Here is a 19,604-nt window from a genome sequence, read left to right as displayed (position 1 = left end):
TTAAGGACTTCTTCAACAACATAAACCACATACATCTGCTCTCAACAACTCTTCTTTTCCTGGGCTGCCGTCGACTCAGGCACCGAGCAGAGGAACGGTTACTCATCGCAGCCAAACCTTAAACTCAAAAATAAAAAAAATCCGCCGCCGTCGTCGATTCATTCATCTTCCCCATACACATCTCCAAGTACCCGCAATGGATATCGTCTCTCACCTCAACGACCGGCTACTCTTCGCCGTGCCCAAGAGTGAGTACTTACAATTTACTGCAGAAGAGTGCTATTGCTAACCTGTCACGGTATGATCAGAGGGCCGGCTTTACCAGCAATGCGTCGACCTCCTCAAAGGCGCGGACATCAAGTTCAACCGCAGCAATCGTCTCGACATCGCCCTCTGCACAAACCTGCCTATCGCCCTCGTGTTTCTCCCCGCAGCAGATATCCCCCGATTTGTCGGCGAAGGTCGCGTCTCACTCGGCATAACCGGTCAAGACCAAGTCGCTGAGGCGGGCATCTCCGTCGACGAGGTCTGCAACCTGGGCTTTGGCAGCTGCAAGCTCCAGGTCGAGGTTCCCGACCAAGGCCAGTTCACGGATCCGAGACAGCTGATTGGTAAATCGATCGTGACCTCGTTCACAAACCTCGCGACCGACTACTTCCGCAAGCTCGAGGCCGAGGAGACGAACGGCGTTGGCGCGGACGAGCAAACGCAGTCTTCAAAGCCGCTCAAGACCACAATCAAGTACGTCGGCGGCTCGGTCGAAGCTTCATGCGCGCTTGGGATTGCCGACGCTGTCGTCGATCTGGTGGAGTCCGGAGAGACCATGCGCGCGGCTGGTCTGAAAGCCATCGCGACCATCTTCGAGACATCCGCCGTGCTCATCGCAAGCCAGCACCCGACGCACAAAGATCTTCTCGAGCTCATCGTCAACAGAATCAAGGGTGTTATCGCTGCTGGAAAGTACGTCCTTTGCAACTACAACTGCCCACGCTCAAAGCTCGACTCTGTTCTCAAGATCACACCCGGCCGACGAGCACCTACTATCTCACCTCTGGAGGAAGACGATTGGGTCGCGGTCAGCAGTATGGTTGAGAAGAAGAGAATAGCAGAGGTTATGGATCAGCTACGGAACAAGGGTGCCGAGGATATTCTTGTTTTCTCGATCTCCAACTGCAGAGTTTAATGTAGATATTTTGCGAATTGCTGTGTAATGATAGAAAATACAATTGGTAGATAAATTAAACATTACCATTAACCAGAACTTATTCATGAGAGTAATAACTAATGCAAACAAAAGAAGTATACCCAAGCAGCCGGACTCCAAGAAAATCCCAAACAACTATCAATGAACAGCAACAAGAGATCAAAATCAAGAAAAAGCTATCTACACAGCCTGACGATGGGTCTTCCTGTGCAGATGCAGCCGATACGAATGTTTGAGCGCTTTCGGCATGATATCGACAGAGTGACTGCTATCGTCCGATAACACCAGCTCTGACTCGACATCCATCGTCGACTCTGAAGAATCCGAACCTGCGGCATTACTTCCAGGACTAGACGCGATACTCTCGTCGATCGACAAGATCTCCTCCTTTTTACACTCCTCCTCATAGCCAATCTTGCGGCCGTGTTTTGTGATCAGATCAAGGATCGTGTACGACAATAGCTGTCGTCCATGCTTTGCGCTCATAAGTTGCTCGCCTACGTGCCAGTCCACCTCATCGCCAGAATCGCTTGCCTGCGCCTCCACGATCTTCCGCAAGAAATGGGACGTAAGCATACAGACCATCACCCCGCAATCCGATCCGTTTGTCTGCTGCGGCGTGGGGAGCGAGTAGAGCGTGAATTTGCCGGTCGCGTAGTCGTCCAGGATAGACAGCTTCTTGGCCACGTTCTCGGCCTCGCGCACGTTGCTGTCGTCAAGTGTGTCGTAGTAGAACCCGCGCTTGATCTGCCGGTCGACGATTAAGAGTGACCAGTGACTTCCACCTTCGGCAAGATCGACGTCGTCGTTGTCGTTGATTGGGAGAAACACGTAGCGCGCGTCGTCCATTGACGGCAGCACGTCTTTCAGTTCTTTGGGATCTAGGTCTGTTAATATGAAGACCATCGAAGATAACTACAAAAGTATACTCACTAGAGCTCTGAGCAAGCAAGAATACCATGCTAGGCCGCAACAGCACGATCTCGCCTGGGTTTTCCATCACGAATGACTCTGATCGCTCGAGGTACTCATACCAGAACGTCAGGTTGTTGTCATTCAGCCAGTGCTCTTCTCGAAGGTTGTCAAAGTCTTCTTTGTACACCGACACATCAAAGTCTGGGTGGAAAAGTCAGTACGAGCTGCTCTTGGTGATACTACTGCGCGAAGAAATAACTTACACTCGAGGATTATATCCGTTGATCGCATCTAATAATGCGTTAACCGCCATTCAACAACTCGTCCGCAGAGACATCGCGCATTTCACAAAAAAACTAACCTTCAATAGCTTAACAAGAGCAGAGAACAGTTTGAACGACCGTTTGGAGGTCCCGGTTTTGGTCATCTGTAAGTGTAGTGTATATCTGCTTTGCCCGGGGACTGGGAAAGTAGCAGAAAGGAACAGAAAGAAGGACAAGTTCACAAAGAAAACTCTTCCGCGCAGAACAAAGACTCGACCGAGAACCAGTATGACTCCTTGTCCTTCTCAAGAACTACTCAAGACACAAGCAAGACACAGGCAGCCGACCAAACAGCTTTTCTTCTCGCAGTATCCGGAAGTTCCCCAGCCAGCGTCGAGGTCCCGTGGGGTTTTCTGCCAGAGACTCTTTGCCGAACCATCCGCAGCTGCCCGCGCGGCGCCCTACTCTAATTTCACAAAGGATCGCGGTGACGTAACCGGCGGTCGGTGTAGGGTTTTTGTGGTTATGTAATGTTGTATTGCGTGATTGGTAATCCTCCCAGCGGGCCGACGCCGCACCATCGCAGAAAAAAAATTGGAAAGCGGGACGAGAGAGTTAAGTGCAGGCGAAGAGAACGAGACAGAATGGTTGGACAGGCTACTACACAGGCTGCCCTGCAGAACAGATATGTTGACACTGTTATTGACCGCGAACCGGAAATTATTGGAGCAGACTCGGCAGAAGAGCAGTATGACGAGGAGGAAGAGGACGACAATGACTTGATCAGTAGCGACGAGGACGAAGAGGGATATGCCTCCGGAGCTGCTCCCTCGCAAGGAAAGAGTCATGCACCTGCGGCGCGTGGAAGAACTCTGAAAGATCCGAACGAGATTCTGGCAAAGTATGCCTCTCGTATTAAAGTCGACGAGCTCATTCCCTCGATCAAAAACAAGTAAGTCCAAGTACAGTCTCTCGCTGTTACATTATGCGCTGGCTAACGTCACCACCAGGATCACGGACAAGTCAGACCGTGCGACGATCGAACAAGTGCTCGACCCCCGAACCTGCAAGATTCTCGCGAAATTCATCAACAAGGGCGAAATCTCCGAGGTCAACGGCTGTATCTCGACCGGCAAAGAAGCAAACGTCTACCACGCCAAAACCGAAACTGGCATCCACCGCGCAATCAAGATCTACAAGACCTCGATCCTGGTGTTTAAAGATCGCGACCGGTACGTCACTGGAGAGTATAGATTCAGACACGGGTATAGCAGGCATAATCCGCGCAAGATGGTCAAGCTGTGGGCGGAGAAGGAAATGCGAAACCTGATGCGTTTAAATCAGAGCGGGATCCCGACGCCCAAACCGCTCGGACTGCGCTTCCACGTTCTACTGATGGAGTTCATCGGTACCGAAGACGGCTGGCCATCCCCCCGTCTGCACGACGCCAAGATCGAGAGCGCAAAGTACATCGAGCTCTACCATCAACTGGTCGCATATGTCATCCTCATGTACCAAAAGTGCAGGCTCGTCCACGCCGATCTGAGCGAGTACAATATCCTTTATCACAACGAGCAACTCGTCATCATCGATGTCTCGCAAAGTGTCGAACATGATCACCCGCACTCGCTCGAGTTCTTACGCATGGACATCAAGAACACAAACGACTTTTTCCAAAAGCGAGGGGTGAATGTCTTTTCTGAACGCCAGTTTTTCAATATCGTCATGAACACCACAAACCCCGAAGATTTCGAAATCTCTAAATTGACTGCGATCCTCGCCGCAACCGAGCCTCTTCCTGACGTCGTTGCTGAGGGTCAGGGAAGCGACGACGCGGTGTTTCGAGAAATGTATATTCCGCAAACTCTGGAGCAGGTCTACGATATCGAGCGAGACGTTGCGAAGATCTCGTTAGGAGAGGGTGAAGATCTTGTTTACAAAGATCTGGTGAATATTAATGGGGACGGCACCAGAGATGAGGAGCATGAGGATGAGGATGAGAGTGGAGATGATAGCGATGACGACAGCGAGCGTTCATTTGAAGAGAGACCAAAGGTCTTGAAAGGAAAACGATACGAGGACAAGGATGAAAAGAAGGTAAGTACGTTTCATGATTTTAATTTGGACTGATATTAACGGCAGTAAACAGGAACGGAAGAAGGCGACGAAAGAGCAAAAGAAAGAGAAGAGACAGACGAAGATGCCAAAGCATCTTAAGAAGAAACTCGTCAACTCCTCCAAGCATCACAAATCATAATCTTCTTAGCTTCTTAATATTAATTCATTACTCTATTAAACGTCAAATATATACACTAGAAACCGCCATCTTTGGAGACCAGTCTCCGTTTCGCTTGCTCGATCAATGTCCTGCCCAATTCAGGTAGAGGCGACACTTCATGTGCGACAATCTCAAAGCCGATCGGCGGATCACTCACGCCAGGCCATAGATCAATAGGTATATACGGCCCGCTCCGTTTCCAGAACGCCGTTCGCGAATCCATCTCCTCGTCGTAGATGGCCTTCAGCTTATCAAGCGTCTCGTGCACAACGCTTTCCATGCGCTTTTTGGTGTTTTGCCGACGTACGACTTCGAGCACAAGAGCGTCGTAGCTGCGGATAAATCCTTCAAAGTAGCCGATTAGCTCCTCGAGTTCTGAAAGTAGCGAGTTCCGCCGATCGAAATAATCCTGCACTCCGTCTGCAAACTCGCGAGCGCTGAGTAAATGCCGTTCTAGATTCTGTTTGTACGCGGAAAACACCGACGAACGCTGGACGGCGGACGTATATCGTTCTGTGGAGTCGGATAGAAATGTGGTGAGCGCGTCGGTCAGGGCAGACATGGCAGCATGTCGCTCGCGTATCTCGTCCAGCACGTCTGGAACCTGAGCAGCGTCGTCACGTAAAACAGCAATCAAGTCTGCGCGCTCGGGATCATCTTCAAGACGAGATTCGTCAGAGGTCATGAGTGCTTGTGAGCATTGGTCGTAGTGGTGGGCAAGAGACTCTAGCAGTATACCCATATCGCGCGCGTGGGTTTCAATGATCTCGAGAGAGTTTACAAATGACTTGCATTGTGAAATGTCTGACAACGGCGGAGGCGCTTCCGAGATCTTCTCAGACAGGTCTGCAAGCTCGATGTCGAAGTCAGACAAACCAGAGATCATGAGACCATGCTGATCCTGAAAGACATCGATTGCTTGTCGCAGTTGTGATTTGATCTGCTCGACACCTGCATCATGTGTGTAATCTTTAAGTGTTCGTTTTGTATTTGCGGTGGTGATGGTATTGCCGTCGCCGTCGCCGTCACCTTCTTGGTTGTCTTCCGTACTGCTGCTGCTCTTGAATGCCGGATCGACCACCAACTCCTGCAGCTTGGTTAATACGCCGTCAAGCCTGGCCCCGCTCTTGTCAAGCTCCAGTAAGCTAGCTTCAAACTCAGCCTCGCAGGAAGCAACCGCGGCATGCAGAGCTTCGTTGATCTGATAGAGCAGCGCGATCTGGCTATGTAGCTCTTTGTCGAGGAAGAGAGACTTGGAGTGCACAGCCAGCGCTGCCTCAAGAGTCTCTCGCGAGCAAACAACTAGCGAGTCTGCAGCCGTGCATATAGGCTCTGCCGCAGCGAGCGCCTGCTTGGCGTTTATGAACCAGTCGGACTCCATGGCGAGATCACGACGATGGTGATTGTGAGCGTTACGCGCGCGCGGGATGGCTTATCGATGTTGTTGTGTGAGCGCATTGGAGGTGATGCCAGAGACGTCTCGGTCGCGTGATCATGGGGATAGGGTTGGAGCATATAGCAGACGGTTGAATTCTAAGAAAAGAAGTGCGTGTTCTTTGGAAGAAGAGAGAAAACGGAGGAGAAGTAGATGAATGTGAATAATAGTCGGAGTAATAATGTAGTTGAGTAAATAGAACCCGCACTGAGAAGTAGTTGAGTATAACCGACTCTCAGCAATATCAATAATATCAGCAATATCTACTCTGCTCGCCACGAGATGAGTCGCGGACCCGCATTCCAGAACCAGACCAAAACAAAGGCCAGAGATAACAACAATCGCCATTCTTCGTCGTATCTCGTCCGAATCCCGAATCCTCACCGGTGACGAGCAGATGCGCTCATCTTGCGCAAAACGCTCTGATCCGCGTCTCTTCGCGATGTTCGCGGCCGATGATGTGCTTTGAGCCCTAACCCTCAGAACTGTGTTTTCTTTTCTTGCTTTCTCTGCGCCTCCTCCGCTCTTTTAGTGCGCCGTACTTCCCATCGCCTCTTCTCCTCCTGTTTCGCCTGAAAGCAGACAGAAGACAACTCTCACCGCATTCATGGCAGCCGACGATTTCTCGTGTCCGTCGCAGTCCGACGATCCGCACGACCAGCACCTCAGACAGCAGCACCAGCACTCCGCTACCGTCATGGCTCCCTACCTCACTCGCCACATCCCCGAACGCCTCTACCCCGAATCCCACAAAGAACCACGCACTTTTTGCTATCGCCACCACCCTGACTTTAAATGCAAGCGTCAGGCTGATGAGACGAACATGGAGGATCTCCAGCGGGTACGTTTCTCTTCTTTGTTCTCAACTTATTCTTAGCTGTTCTTCCTGCTAACTCTTCCCCCCAGGAACTCGAAAGTCTGCCGAAGCAAGACCAGCAGGCCATTACCCACGTCTGGAGCATATTCTCGGCTGCTCCTACAAACGAGCGCAATCTAGTACTCAAAGGCATACTCTCGCAATGCTGCTCGCCCCAACTCTCCTTCGTTTCCTCCATGCTCCGCGATCTCATCCGCATCGACTTTGTCTCCGCCCTCCCGGCTGAGATCTCCTTCAAAATCCTCTGCTACCTCGACGCCTCCTCGCTCTGCAAAGCTGCCCAGGTTTCTCGAAAATGGCGCATGCTCGCCGACGACGACATCGTTTGGCACCGCATGTGCGAACAGCACATCGAGCGCAAGTGCCTCAAATGTGGCTGGGGCCTGCCTCTTCTCGAGAAGCGCCGACTGCGCGAATCGAAGCGCGACATCGAGCGCAGAATCGAGGAACTCTCAGAGTCCACCAAGCCTTCTTCTTCTTCTTCTGCTTCTCCTTCTTCAGACTCGAGTGTTACTACTGGCAGCAAACGATCCATCGACGAGACTGACGGCGGGCCCTCCACGACGCAGACAACCATCGTCGAACAAATCAATGAGATTGAACAGCCTGCAGCAAAGAAAGCAAAAGGACCTGATATGTCCGAGTTGACGACCCAGAACGTGCCCGCCGGACGGATGACTAGACCTTGGAAAGATGTCTACTCTGAACGTTTGAAGGTCGAACAAAACTGGCGTCGTGGACGCTATCAGCTCAAGGTGTTTAAAGGACACACTGATGGAATCATGTGCCTGCAATTCGATCACTCCGTCCTCATCACCGGCTCTTACGATACAACCGTCCGCGTCTGGGATATCGAGACTGGAAAACTTCACAGAATATTAACTGGTCATGTTCGGGGTGTGCGCACGCTCATGTTTGACGACTCTAAGCTCATCACTGGCTCGATGGACCGGACTATCAGGATATGGAACTACCGCACCGGCGAGTGCGTCTCGACGTTGCGTGGCCACACCGACGGTGTATTGAGCTTACACTTTGACTCTGAATTGCTTGCGTCTGGCTCTGCCGACAACACAATCCGTGTGTGGAACTTCCGCGAAAAGTCGTTCATGACCCTTCGTGGACACACCGACTGGGTCAACTCTGTACACATTCACAGTCCTACACGCATGCTATTCTCTGCGAGCGACGATACCACTGTACGCATGTGGGATCTTGATCTGCGCCAGTGCGTGCGTGTGTTTGGCGGCGGCCTGCAGGGATCTCCCAACGACCAAAATCACTTTGGTCAGGTGCAATGTGTCTTGCCTGTCGTGATTCGCCAAGATGATGATGAAGACGAGAACGATGAAGAGGACGACGATGAAGACGAGCAGTATCATCAACACCATCAGTACCAGGCTCCGACCGAGCCCGTCTCTCAGCCTGGGCTTGTGGGTGGTGAATACAAGGAAGATGCAAACGCTACGAAAGTGGAGGAAGACGAAGCGCATTCAGTCAGCTCGCCACAGAACTCGCGGCCTCGCAAGAACAAGCGTCGCAAGACTTTGCCCTACATCCTGACTTCCTCGCTCGACAGCACGATCAAAGTGTGGAACACAAACACCGGAGAATGCACCCGTACCCTTTTCGGTCACATTGAAGGCGTCTGGGCTCTTGCCGCCGATACTTTCAGAATCGTATCCGGAGCACACGATCGGCTCGTCAAGGTCTGGGATCTGCAGAGTGGACGATGCTTGCACACTTTCAGCGGACACAGTGCACCGGTTGCCTGTGTCGGATTAAGCGACTCCCGTCTTGCGTCCGGAAGTGACGATGGTGAAGTAAGACTTTATTCGTTTGGAGTGGAGTAGCGATCTCCTATCAAGTTGAGGAGACGTGTGATTTAATGTAAAACTATCTATCTGTACGGTATACCAAAAGGTCTTTTGTTTTTTCTATTCTATTTATTCATGGAGTTCACTGCGCGTTGGTATGGGGAGCTTTGCGTGTTGCGATTTTTCTGCTGTTTTATTTCATATGTACTGGTTTCCAAAAAATAATCATTTGTCTTATTTATTCACATAACTATCTCTTCATTTATAGATGAACATGGAATAGAGAGCTCTATTCTTCATCCTTGTCATTGCGCAATTCAGTTACATTATTTGCATCTCTTACCCCTTTTCTCTTCACTCAATGCTCCCTTCGAGAGTCCCAATCCGGCACTTCATTTCCAGTAATATTCAGCGCAGAAAATATATCTGTTTTAGAAAGTAATCAAAATCAGGGTGCAGAAGGTTCACCAAACCGAAGTCAGGGGTTCAACGGTCGTTAAATATGACTATTAAATTTACTCTTTTTCGGTAGGATGCTGGGAATATCGACCGCTTAGGATTGATATTGAAGATTTGAGAACGAGTCCGACAGAATAGGGGCGATATATATAGATATAAATACAATCGTATAAAAAATATCAGACGGGGCGCTTGAACGTCTTTCTGTTTCCGGCGATCTGTGTGGTTAGTGATTGCGGCCTATTTTCGTTTTCCATCTTTGTAGCCCGCGCAAAGAGCCGACGGGACCGATTCGCTGTACACGGTCATTTACAGTCTCAAACTAGACAAATAGGCCCCTGCCACGATATCCATCGGTCTGACGACCATAAGCGACAGTCCATGTAACGGAAATAACACCAATTTCCAGTTGTTTGTGGGGCTCATCATGGTCAGCATAATTTTTTTTTAACAAAAGGGCGTCTGGTGTAGTTGGTTATCACATCCGCTTAGCATGCGGGAGGTCCCCGGTTCGATTCCGGTGTCGTCCAATTTTTTTTTTCATTTTTTTACATTTTATTATTTTGACTAAATTACTACTTATCCCTCTCATATAGTTAGTCCTCGAGTTTCTTTTTCAATGTAGTAATCATAAGAAGCACACCACGACGACGTGTGTCCTTCTTGGCGATATAGAAACCCTAGAAATAATCAGTCCTCGCTTACGTAATAACGAACTTTTGTTCAAAACTCCCAACTTGCCAAAACCCAAAAAAAAATTTGGAAGTAAATTCATCGAGCTTTGATCTCGTCGACTTTTATTTCTCTACGGTACTGAAGAGAAAGAGATCCTGTTTGAGAAAGATACAGAATGGGGGTCAAACGCAAGCATCAGTCTACAGAATCATCAAAGGTAGACGCTAAAAAGCGTGGTGTCAGCACGAGCAGCAAACCACCCAGCAACGAGAGCAAAACATCTCAGAGCAGCGATGACGAAGAGGAATACCTCGACGCGAGCAATCTTCACTGGAAGCCGGTGACGCTTCCGGACAGGGTTGGCGATATGGAGGGATTGATGGGGTTTGAGGAGATTGACGGTGTCGCTATTGAGTACGAAAATACTGTTGGCGGGAAGGAGAAAATCGTCAAGTTCAAGAAGGTGAAACCGCAGGCTGTGAAGAGTGCTGCGGAGGCAAGCACGACAGCGGAAGGAGATGAGGAAAAGATTGAGAAAGTACCGGAATTGAGCAAGGAAGAGTTAGAGCGAAAACTTGCGCGGAAGAAAATGCACAAAGAGCGAGATCAACGCAAAAAGGAACGCAAGAAAGCAGCCGCCAAAGCAGCATCCGCGGCGGCGGCGGAGACAAACACGTTCGAAGCTCTAGGCGAACTCGAGGACACCGAGATGCCTGCTTGGCAAGAAGTATATCCGCTCTCAGAGTCCTTGCTGCATGGCTTGAAAGATCTCGGATTTTCGGCGCCGACGGAGATTCAGCGACAGGCACTCCCGCTGATTCTAGAGGGTCATGATGTGGTTGGAAAAGCTGCGACTGGTTCCGGAAAAACGTTGGCTTTCGGTCTTGCGATTCTCGAAAAGTACTTATCGTCAAGCGCGGCTTCGACCGACAAGAAGGAATTGACGTTTAAAACTGCGCCGGCGCCAGCGGCGTTGATCCTGGCTCCCACGCGCGAGCTGGTTCAGCAGATCAGTGAACACATAACGAAGGCGTCAAAGTATACCACGGCGAACATCATGATGGTCACCGGTGGTCTTGCGATCCAAAAGCAGAAGCGACATTTGAGTTATTTCCCGGATGTCGTTGTCGCTACGCCCGGCCGATTGCACGAGTTGATGACTTCTGACTCTGAGGGATTGATCGGCTGGCTTGCTGGTGTTGAGACTCTTGTGCTCGATGAAGCGGATCGGTTGTTGCAGGACGGTCATTTCAAGGAGCTGAACGAGATTCTCGACATGATCGGCCAGAACAGAGGAAAAGACGGCGCCGAAGAGTCCGAGACGGAAAGTGAAGAGGAAGAAGACGACAATCAGACCGATAAGAAGTCGTCAAACCAGAAGAAGAAGCGCGCAAAGAATTACAGACAAACACTAGTTTTCTCCGCTACTTTTGCAAAGGACCTGACGAGGAAGTTATCCGGTCCCAAGAAAGCATCAAACGGGAAGAAGAAGCGGACGAAATTTGTCAGCAATACGATCGAAGGCGAGGAGAATACTATGGCGTATTTGCTCGATAAGCTGAATTTCAGAGAAGGCACGCCTACGTATGTCGATGTTAATCCTGACGAAGCTGTGAAGAGCGAGATCATCGAGGGTGTCATGATGTGCGATGCTATGCAGAAGGTACGGCCTACTTCTCTTTCGATTATTTGTTTTTCAAGATGAAAAATCAATCTAACTTGTTTCTAGGACGTCTTCCTCTACTTTTTCCTCCTCAAGTATCCCGGCCGCACGATCGTCTTTGTGAACTCGATTGACGCTGTGAAACGCATCGCCCGTTTCCTGCAAGAACTACAAGTTCCAGCCGTCGCCTTCCACTCCCACATGATTCAAAAACAACGTCTCCGCACGATCGAACGGTTCAAAGAGAATTCTCACGGAATCCTGATCTCGACCGACGTCGCTGCTCGAGGTCTCGATATCCCTCACGTCAAGCACGTGCTTCATTACCATCTCCCCCGATCGGCTGATATGTACGTTCACAGATCGGGCCGAACAGCTCGCGGAACTGACTCCGGTGTCGCTATGATTCTCTGCGCAACAAACGAGTTTGCGCAGCTGAAAAACATGGCGGTGAAACTGGGCAAGAAAGTGAAGGATTTCAAAACATTCGAGGTCGAACCGTTCGTGGTCAAGCAGCTTGCCGAGCGCGTGCATATCGCGACCGACATTACAAAGTTGGAAACACAGCTTGCTACTGGTGGTAACCAGCTCGGAAAAGGACACAAGAATGGGAAGAACGGAGGGTCAGGGTCCGGAGCTGATATGTCGCTCTTGCGACAAGGCGCGGAAGATCTTGGACTCGACATGTCTGAGGCGGAGGATATTCTCGCCAGCAGCGACGACGACGACGAAGATGATTACAAAGGTCATAAAGGCAAGAAGAACGGAGACGCAGATTCACAAGCCGAAGGCACAAACAAGCAGCGCGAAAGACAGCGAGCTGAGCTCCAGAGTCTACGACAACAGCTCAAAGGTCTCGTCGCGACGCCGGTCATGACAGGTCTCATGCGCTCACGAAGCTACATCACCAGTGGCGTGGTAAACATTGCGCAGCAGATGGTTGATGGATCTGCGCATAAGACGTTCTTGGGGCAGACTAATACTACGGCTTTGGAAGACGTTGCGAAAAGTAAGAGGCAGAGAAAGAAGCATGTTATCAAGGAAGTTTAGATCTTTGCTAAGATAGAAGTTATAACCATTATATATTTGAGTTACAATACATGATAAGAACTTTTCCACACCTCTTCCACCAAAATAAGAGGCAACAACCTACCGATTACGAGCAAAACAAATGACATGAAGATAAATGAAAAACACCGGTAAGCCAAATGATCATCAAAACCCTAAATTATCAAACTTCCCAAAAACACAAAGGTATCACAAGCTGTCCTAATTCGAGCTCGAGACGTCACTCTCCTTCTCGGTCTCCTGCTGGTCAGCGGCAGCAGCAGCAGCAGCCTGGGCGGCGGCGGCTCTGGCCTGCTTATTTGACCTTGAGGCGGCCCGAAGACGGGCGCCGTATCTCTCCAGGACCCACGGAACGGGCATGAGTGCCAAAGCAAAGAAGGCGTAGAAACTGGTAGCCCAGTCGATTCCCATCTTGTTGTACATTTGGATGGTGAACAACGGGAAGGCAGCTGCCATCAAGTACCGAGCCATGTTGTTAGCCGCGATAGCGGATGCGGTGACGATGGCGGGGTAGCACATGGAGAAGTAGGTGATGACTGTGAAGAACAGCAAGATCAGCGCGAAGCCGAATGGGACGCCAGAAAGGATAGGAACGATCCAGTGCACGCTCTTCTTCGATGTCCAGGCAAGCCAGAACAAACCGATCGGAAGTGCAACAGCGCCGACCTTGGCAGGTAGCAATCGCGACTCTGCGGCGGGAAAGACGGGCTGACGCATGGCGGGAGCATAGTGCTTTCTGTCCATGTAGATGTAGAAGATTGTACCGCCAAGCAGGCCGACGCCGATTCCCAAAAATGCAAGACCTTGCTGTCCGGGAGTGAATTCGTAGACTACCTTGAACACATAGGGGAATGCCTCAAAGAATCCGAAGAGAACGGCAAAGACGAACGCCATGTAGACAGAGAGCACAAACACAATAGGCTCGGTGAAGAGCAGCACGAATGGCTTGAGCAAGGTGACCGAGAATAGCAGCTTCAATGCTTGACCAGGAGGCATACTGGGTGGCAAAGTAAGACCACGCTTCTTTGCGCGACGCTTAAGAATCACAGGCTTGTATGTCTCTTTGAGCGAAGCGATAAGCGGCAAGACGGCTCCAGAAAACATAAGGAGCACCCACATTGTCCAGCGCCAGCTCTTCTTCTCTTCCAAGAATCCGCCAATGATAGGACCCAACACGGGGCCTGCGAAAGGCGCGAGACAGAAACCAGCCATGGCGAGGCCGACCATGTGCATTGGCCACATATCTTGGATAGTGCCGCCGGCAACAGCAAGCACTGGGGAAGCAAACAAGCCGGCAAAGAAACGGCAAACGAGAACGGTGCCGATGTTCTGAGCCTTGCCAACACCCGTGGTGAAGAGCATCGACAAGGGGATGGAAATGTAGTAGACAACAGACCGTCCTTGGGTCTCGGAGATAGGAGCTGCGATGGCAGGTCCGAAGGCCAGACCGACCAGGTAGAGAGATAGACCGAGGAAAGCCACTACCCGAGATACTCCCAGTTCGAGCACCATTCTAGTAGCACCAGCGACATAAATTGACGAACCGAATGTGCTGTACTCCAACAGTTAGAAGAAGTTCATGAAGATAGATTGATAAGGTGATGAGGGAGAGCATACACAACGAGACACATCCAGGCGACCACAAAGGTATAATACCATCGACGGGCAGCACTCCAGTTCTGCGGATTATCAGGGTCATCGGGGCTATCCCATTCGAGTTGAGCATATTTCTTGTCTGTTGAGAAAATGGAAGCGACAGGCTCGATTGCTGCGCCCTCATATTCCCTCTCGTACTCTTCAGTGGTCATTGCCATCTCCAGATCATTCCCGGCGTCTCTAGACGCGGAGGTTGTGGAGTGTAGAGACATTGTGGCAGTAAGATAAGTGGTACAGCTTAAGTAAACAGGTGCAGTTGAGGATCGGTTCAGGAACAGAGAATACAGAGGCAGCAGCAGCGATCCGTCGTTATATATCCAACGTGGGTGGCCATAGTGCGGCCGTCAGCCCGCGTGCGTATCGTGCACAATTGTCTAAGCCTTAGCGCTACATTAAAGCATTCGGAGGAACTACCGCCGATCGAGCAGACGTGAAGGTATTTTGAGAATGCCACGCCTCGGTCAAGGCGTGCGATAGTCCTTGAGCCTCGGCACAAGCAAGAAAAATAATAGTACGAGACCCTTCGATTACACTCCGTATTGTTTATATCCTTATTGTTTTACGTCACTTTCCGATCTCGGTGATATCGAAATAAAATAACACCGACCGACAATCAGCGGGATGGCAAATTTTTATCTGTTTACGCACTCGATCTCAAACCCGAGGTTTCTACAGTTCGTTTGGATAATTATGTGGCCGGTTTTCGCATTTTGTGCTGCGAAAACAGCGAAGAGTGTGTGCCTCGGTAGATGCGATAGAGTTTAGTTTCTCTTCTTTTTTCCACCGGATGCTTGTATTCCACCGGCTCCGACTTCGGGGTTCGTCCTACCGTCGCTAATCTGACACAGGGTACAGACCGACAACTATATCTCGGTCTTTCGACTAATACCGAGCTGAGTCTAGGTCAAATAGATGAGCCGGCGTGATGCTAAACAAGCGATTGACGATGAAAGGGTAGCGCCGCTGGAGTTGCTGACATGCGATGTGCTTTGACAGAGGTCCGGGACTTGCCACATCAGTATCCACAGACCCGTTAGGGCGGCCCCTTGGTTTAGCTGCATGCATCTGCCAAGTGTTTTCTGTTCATCGCCTATGTTGTTAATCATCCACATCAGAGCTTGCCGTCCAAAGGGAGAACGTCTTCCGGTGAAATGTTGAGCAGAAATCATTAAAAATAATGATACCATATCCTCTCTGCTTCTTCCAGTCACCTCATCTTCCGCTTTCGAGCTTGGCAATAGCCGATGCGTACCTCGCACTAATGCCGTACTTCTTCACACCGGAACTCAATGTAGGCAGCGGCTATGAAATGAGGCGTTAGGCGTGATGAGCTGGAGTCACGTGCATACACGTGACTATTTAATTCTGTGCAGTTTCGGTAGGGTTTGCTTAGCACTTGCCCCAAATTATGAAGTAGTAGCATAACTGGGAGCAGAAGATAAATAGGACGTTGGCCGATTCGGGAGCTAGTGAGAGATCATTCACGATGATACAGTTGAGCTGAAATTTTGTAGGGTCTGGAGCCGCCGTAAGCAGGATTGGGACGAAAGGGTTTGTATCCCAGTGTTTGTGCCTCCTCGAAAGACCTCACCCATCTTTTAGCTTCTCGACAGTATTTTTACAGAGTAACTGTCCCTGAGCTCCTATACATTTACTTCATACTATATCTTTGAGTTGAGATCATGGGTTCGTTGTCAGAAGGGTCTGCCGGACGATATTCAGCATCAGTCGAACATCGCGACCGCTAGGCTATAGCGAGCTCGACCAAATACTGTCTTTTGTTACGCAAAACTGGAAGAACAACTATTTAAAGTCCCGATCTAGAGTTATATCCATAGTCGCTTATATATTTATATTTGTTGTTGTTCCTACCGTTGCCACCTTTCCCGCTAAACACCTTAGATGGCCTAAAGGCCACACGAACCAAGCACAGACTACTCCACACGACGCTTAATTGCACCATCGCAAGCCAATAATTTAGCTCTTTGGTTCCCTGTCACCCCAGAACGAGCCGGCACAAGTATGAAATCTGTAGCTAGAGACTTTCTACGCCGCTTGTTGGTCTCCTCTACTATGCGACGCACCAAGTCGTCGTTTTCGACTCGTTTCCCCTTTGTGTTTCGGTACCCGTTAGCCTCCCACTTTTCCCACCAGACCTTGACACAGTTGATGGCATACTGCGAATCGGTGCAGATCGTCAGCGGCAAAGCCGGGTTATCGACCAGAGCTTGAAGAACAGCAGCCAACTCCACCCTATGGTTCGTCTGAGGTTCAGATGATGAAAGTCGAAATCCGTTGTTTCTGGAATCCTTCGGACCATAGTAGAGACCATAACCAGCTCTGATTCCTTCTTCGTCATTGTGTAGACAGCATCCGTCGGTGTGGATGACAAGATGGCTGCTCATGAACGCTTCCATTTTATCAGTAAATGGCCCAGCAAGACCAAGACGTTCAACTTCGCCCTCTTCGGCTTTGAATCTGGTAAATGCTCCCACTTTCAGGGTTTTGGAATACTGCTCAAACGCATCCACAGCGGTAGTGAAATCTGGATACTCCTGGCCGTGAGCATTCAGGCGTCCCTTCAAAGAATCCTGATACTTGACCCATGAATGATAAATCCCGGGTATGCGACCTTCAAAAACCACATAGCATTTCTGGCGAGTCGAGGGGTTCTTCGAGCCAAGGTCACCCACGTACTTCTCGTCATCAAAGTAGGTGTCAACTCCGCAACACGTGCAGCTCTCTTCCTTCCAAGCGATTGCCATTTGCAAATTGACAAACCAGCGAACAACTGGAACGGGATAGTCTCCTATAACTATTACCACTCCGCGCCAGACATAATATTAATGTCCATATTTCTCGTATTTTGATCTACCGGACCTTCAGACATTTCATTTACTTACACAAAAATATTTAATTGACCTCCTTTTTTGAGGAGGTTGGGCTCTGCGAGGATCTTAAAATATGCCAGTCTATTACGCAGTTCGAGATGGTAGCTAAACCTCCTGCTTTCACTTGATTACCCATTTTTCTGAACTCTTTACTTTACAGGATGGAATTCGGGTATCTATCTCAGCAAACACAAAGCGGAAATGCAGATTATTGACTATCCGGTCCCAGTAGTTCGCTGGTTTACCAATCTACACTTGGCATTATATTGGATGAAGCAGCTCTGCGCGTACTGCGCAGAAGATATCTTCGTTGGTCTATATGGTAATAACGGTGATCGCAATGAAGAGGACTTGCGCGTTGATATGGTCAACAAGAAGGAAAAAGGATGTAGTCGCTGCATAGCTGAGACATACTTTGACGACGAAACGATCTTGGGCAATTTGGGCTCGCGAAACCCTTCGGCTAACCGAAGATGCTATGTGGTCTTTGATGGCCGCGCACCCGGGATTTATTATTCATCTGAGAGGTTCTAGGATCAAGTGAAGGGCTACCCAGGCGCTGACGGCGAAGCCTATCCTGATTTTGATGCCGCAGTCGATGCATACGAGCAGTTTTACTGGGATATCTCGGAATCGGAAAGACTTGACAGGATATAAGTATGAAGGCTGGGAAGCCGAAAGGTGGGGTGTTCCTTATGCACTCAGAGCGAACAGCCCCTCGTTCGCAACCGAGCATGTTGTTGTCTACGCCGACGGATGTTGTCTAGGCAACGGTAGACCAGGAGCGAGAGCCGGGATGGGTTTGTACTATGGTCCGAATCATATCAGAAACAGGGCACATCGACTTCGATCTTCACATCCTCAAACGAACCAGAGGGCAGAGCTGGGGGCGATTTGGAACGCTCTATTCGATAACCAGTCTCAGCGGCTGACAATTTACACCGACTCACATTATGCCATCAGCTGCATCAAGGACTGGTCCGACAAGTGGGAATCTAACGGATACAGAAACTCAAAGGGGAGACCTGTCGTAAACGCAGATTTGATTCGCGTTTCAATAAAGGAAGTTGTCAGAAGGCGTTCCGTGCCCTTAGCTACAGACATCCGATATGTGCGGGGTCATTCTGGGGTGGTAGGGAACGAGTTAGCTGATCAATTAGCTAAAGAAGGTGCATGGAAACGCCCTCCGATGTAGTTTGTGTTGAGTTTGTACGTATTTGGGGCCATCTGGGGTGATCACAAACATTAGAAGCGAATATGGATATAATGCTCAGTCGAGACTCGTTATGGTTTCACTTCCAGGTTTGCGTAATAAAGACTTATTTGAGTCAAGGCTGCTGTGGCCTAGCGGTAGCTGACTGCTGCTACGTATATGCAAATCTATCTAGCGATTCATTCATATGATATCGAGGATGGAGATAGATAGTATGATATAATATAGAAGCTCCCTAAAAGACAGTTACTTTCAGTACAAATACTGTCGTGAAGCTACTGAAAAACCCTACACAGACCGAACATTGGGATAAAAACCCTTCTGTCCCAGTCCTGCTTACAACGAAGCATCGACCCCAGAAAAGTAGCCCACTTAACCCTTCTATCTAACCGAGTACTACTATGACCTCTCCGCGCCCGACGTAATATTCGATGTCCATATTTCTCGTATTTTGATGATCTACCGGACCTTCCAACATTTAGACTATTAATTTGATAATATTTGATTGACCTCCTTCTTTGAGGGAGGTTTGGTTAATCGAAGATTTTGCAATATGACAGTTTATTACGCAGTTCGAGATGGTAGCTGAACCTCTTGCTTCCACCACGTTACCCGTGGTTTATTGACTCTTCACTGTACAGGATGGAAACCGGGTATCTATTTCAACAAAAACGATGCAGAAATGCAGATCAAAGACTATCATGTCCCAGCGGTTCGCTGGTTTACCAATTTACACTTGGCATTATATTGGATGAAACAGCTCTGCACGGAATGCGGAGCTGAATACTTTGATGACCATAATGGCTACGAAAAGTGTCTTCGCGTGGAGATAACCCGGAGGGAAAAAGGATGCCATCGCTGTATAGCTGGAACTTACTTTGACGATCAATGGGAATTGAGTGATGATGTCAGGAACAATCCTCCGGCTAACAAAAAATGCTATGTGGTCTTTGAAGGTCGCGTCCCTGGGATTTATCATTTATCGGAGAAATATCAGGATCAACTAAAGGGCTACTCAGGTGCATACGGCAAGGCGTATCCTAATTTTGATGCCGCAGTGATTGCATATGAGCGGCATTTCTGGCCACTTTCGCAATTTGAAAGATATGACAGATATGGGGCCGAGGGTGCCGTGGCAGAATTTATGGATATTCCCTATACATACAAACCGATAAGTTCCCGGTCCGCAA

At 49.4% G+C, this 19,604-nt stretch overlaps 8 protein-coding genes and 1 non-coding gene across 9 annotated transcripts; 5 read left to right on the top strand and 4 right to left on the bottom strand.

The window, feature by feature from the left end:
- Window positions 1-98: 98 nt before the first annotated feature.
- BZA70DRAFT_280392 (ATP phosphoribosyltransferase) lies at window positions 99-1,244 on the top strand. Its single transcript, XM_064912944.1, has 2 exons — window positions 99-248; window positions 309-1,244. The coding sequence occupies exons 1-2, from the start codon at window positions 197-199 to the stop codon at window positions 1,181-1,183; spliced, it is 927 nt and encodes a 308-aa protein (XP_064767308.1). The 5' UTR covers window positions 99-196; the 3' UTR covers window positions 1,184-1,244.
- On the bottom strand, window positions 1,245-2,828 carry BZA70DRAFT_280388 (uncharacterized protein). Its single transcript, XM_064912943.1, has 4 exons — window positions 2,481-2,828; window positions 2,383-2,410; window positions 2,138-2,320; window positions 1,245-2,085 (listed from the first exon to the last, which is right to left on the bottom strand). The coding sequence occupies exons 1-4, from the start codon at window positions 2,544-2,546 to the stop codon at window positions 1,385-1,387; spliced, it is 978 nt and encodes a 325-aa protein (XP_064767307.1). The 5' UTR covers window positions 2,547-2,828; the 3' UTR covers window positions 1,245-1,384.
- A 172-nt stretch (window positions 2,829-3,000) lies between these two features.
- Window positions 3,001-4,667, top strand: BZA70DRAFT_188484 (RIO1 family-domain-containing protein). Its single transcript, XM_064910007.1, has 3 exons — window positions 3,001-3,334; window positions 3,393-4,479; window positions 4,532-4,667. The coding sequence occupies exons 1-3, from the start codon at window positions 3,027-3,029 to the stop codon at window positions 4,637-4,639; spliced, it is 1,503 nt and encodes a 500-aa protein (XP_064767306.1). The 5' UTR covers window positions 3,001-3,026; the 3' UTR covers window positions 4,640-4,667.
- Window positions 4,668-4,694: 27 nt separating this feature from the next.
- BZA70DRAFT_268131 (autophagy-related protein 17) lies at window positions 4,695-6,041 on the bottom strand (the record flags this gene model as incomplete). Its single annotated transcript, XM_064911142.1, has 1 exon — window positions 4,695-6,041. The coding sequence occupies one exon, from the start codon at window positions 6,039-6,041 to the stop codon at window positions 4,695-4,697; it is 1,347 nt and encodes a 448-aa protein (XP_064767305.1).
- A 584-nt stretch (window positions 6,042-6,625) lies between these two features.
- Window positions 6,626-9,050, top strand: BZA70DRAFT_188503 (putative E3 ubiquitin ligase complex SCF subunit sconB). Its single transcript, XM_064910008.1, has 2 exons — window positions 6,626-6,936; window positions 7,002-9,050. The coding sequence occupies exons 1-2, from the start codon at window positions 6,703-6,705 to the stop codon at window positions 8,823-8,825; spliced, it is 2,058 nt and encodes a 685-aa protein (XP_064767304.1). The 5' UTR covers window positions 6,626-6,702; the 3' UTR covers window positions 8,826-9,050.
- Window positions 9,051-9,704: 654 nt separating this feature from the next.
- On the top strand, window positions 9,705-9,778 carry BZA70DRAFT_t59. Its single transcript has one exon. It is a non-coding gene; the product is annotated as a tRNA-Ala (tRNA).
- A 136-nt stretch (window positions 9,779-9,914) lies between these two features.
- BZA70DRAFT_311411 (putative ATP dependent RNA helicase) lies at window positions 9,915-12,824 on the top strand. The gene is made up of 2 exons (XM_064914953.1): window positions 9,915-11,586; window positions 11,653-12,824. The coding sequence occupies exons 1-2, from the start codon at window positions 10,099-10,101 to the stop codon at window positions 12,634-12,636; spliced, it is 2,472 nt and encodes an 823-aa protein (XP_064767303.1). The 5' UTR covers window positions 9,915-10,098; the 3' UTR covers window positions 12,637-12,824.
- Window positions 12,825-14,767, bottom strand: BZA70DRAFT_280383 (major facilitator superfamily domain-containing protein). The gene is made up of 2 exons (XM_064912942.1): window positions 14,272-14,767; window positions 12,825-14,206 (listed from the first exon to the last, which is right to left on the bottom strand). Exons 1-2 carry the CDS (start codon window positions 14,520-14,522, stop codon window positions 12,856-12,858), a joined length of 1,602 nt encoding a protein of 533 aa, XP_064767302.1. The 5' UTR covers window positions 14,523-14,767; the 3' UTR covers window positions 12,825-12,855.
- A 1,510-nt stretch (window positions 14,768-16,277) lies between these two features.
- Window positions 16,278-16,697, bottom strand: BZA70DRAFT_230795 (ribonuclease H-like domain-containing protein; the record flags this gene model as incomplete). Its single annotated transcript, XM_064910241.1, has 1 exon — window positions 16,278-16,697. A coding segment is annotated over one exon (420 nt), but the record flags the coding sequence as incomplete, so codon positions are not given.
- Window positions 16,698-19,604: the final 2,907 nt, after the last annotated feature.

This window comes from Myxozyma melibiosi (assembly GCF_037950935.1).
Source record: "Myxozyma melibiosi strain Phaff 52-87 chromosome Unknown BZA70scaffold_8, whole genome shotgun sequence".
NCBI lineage: Eukaryota > Fungi > Ascomycota > Lipomycetes > Lipomycetales > Lipomycetaceae > Myxozyma > Myxozyma melibiosi.
This window is presented reverse-complemented; position numbering and strand designations above follow the sequence as displayed.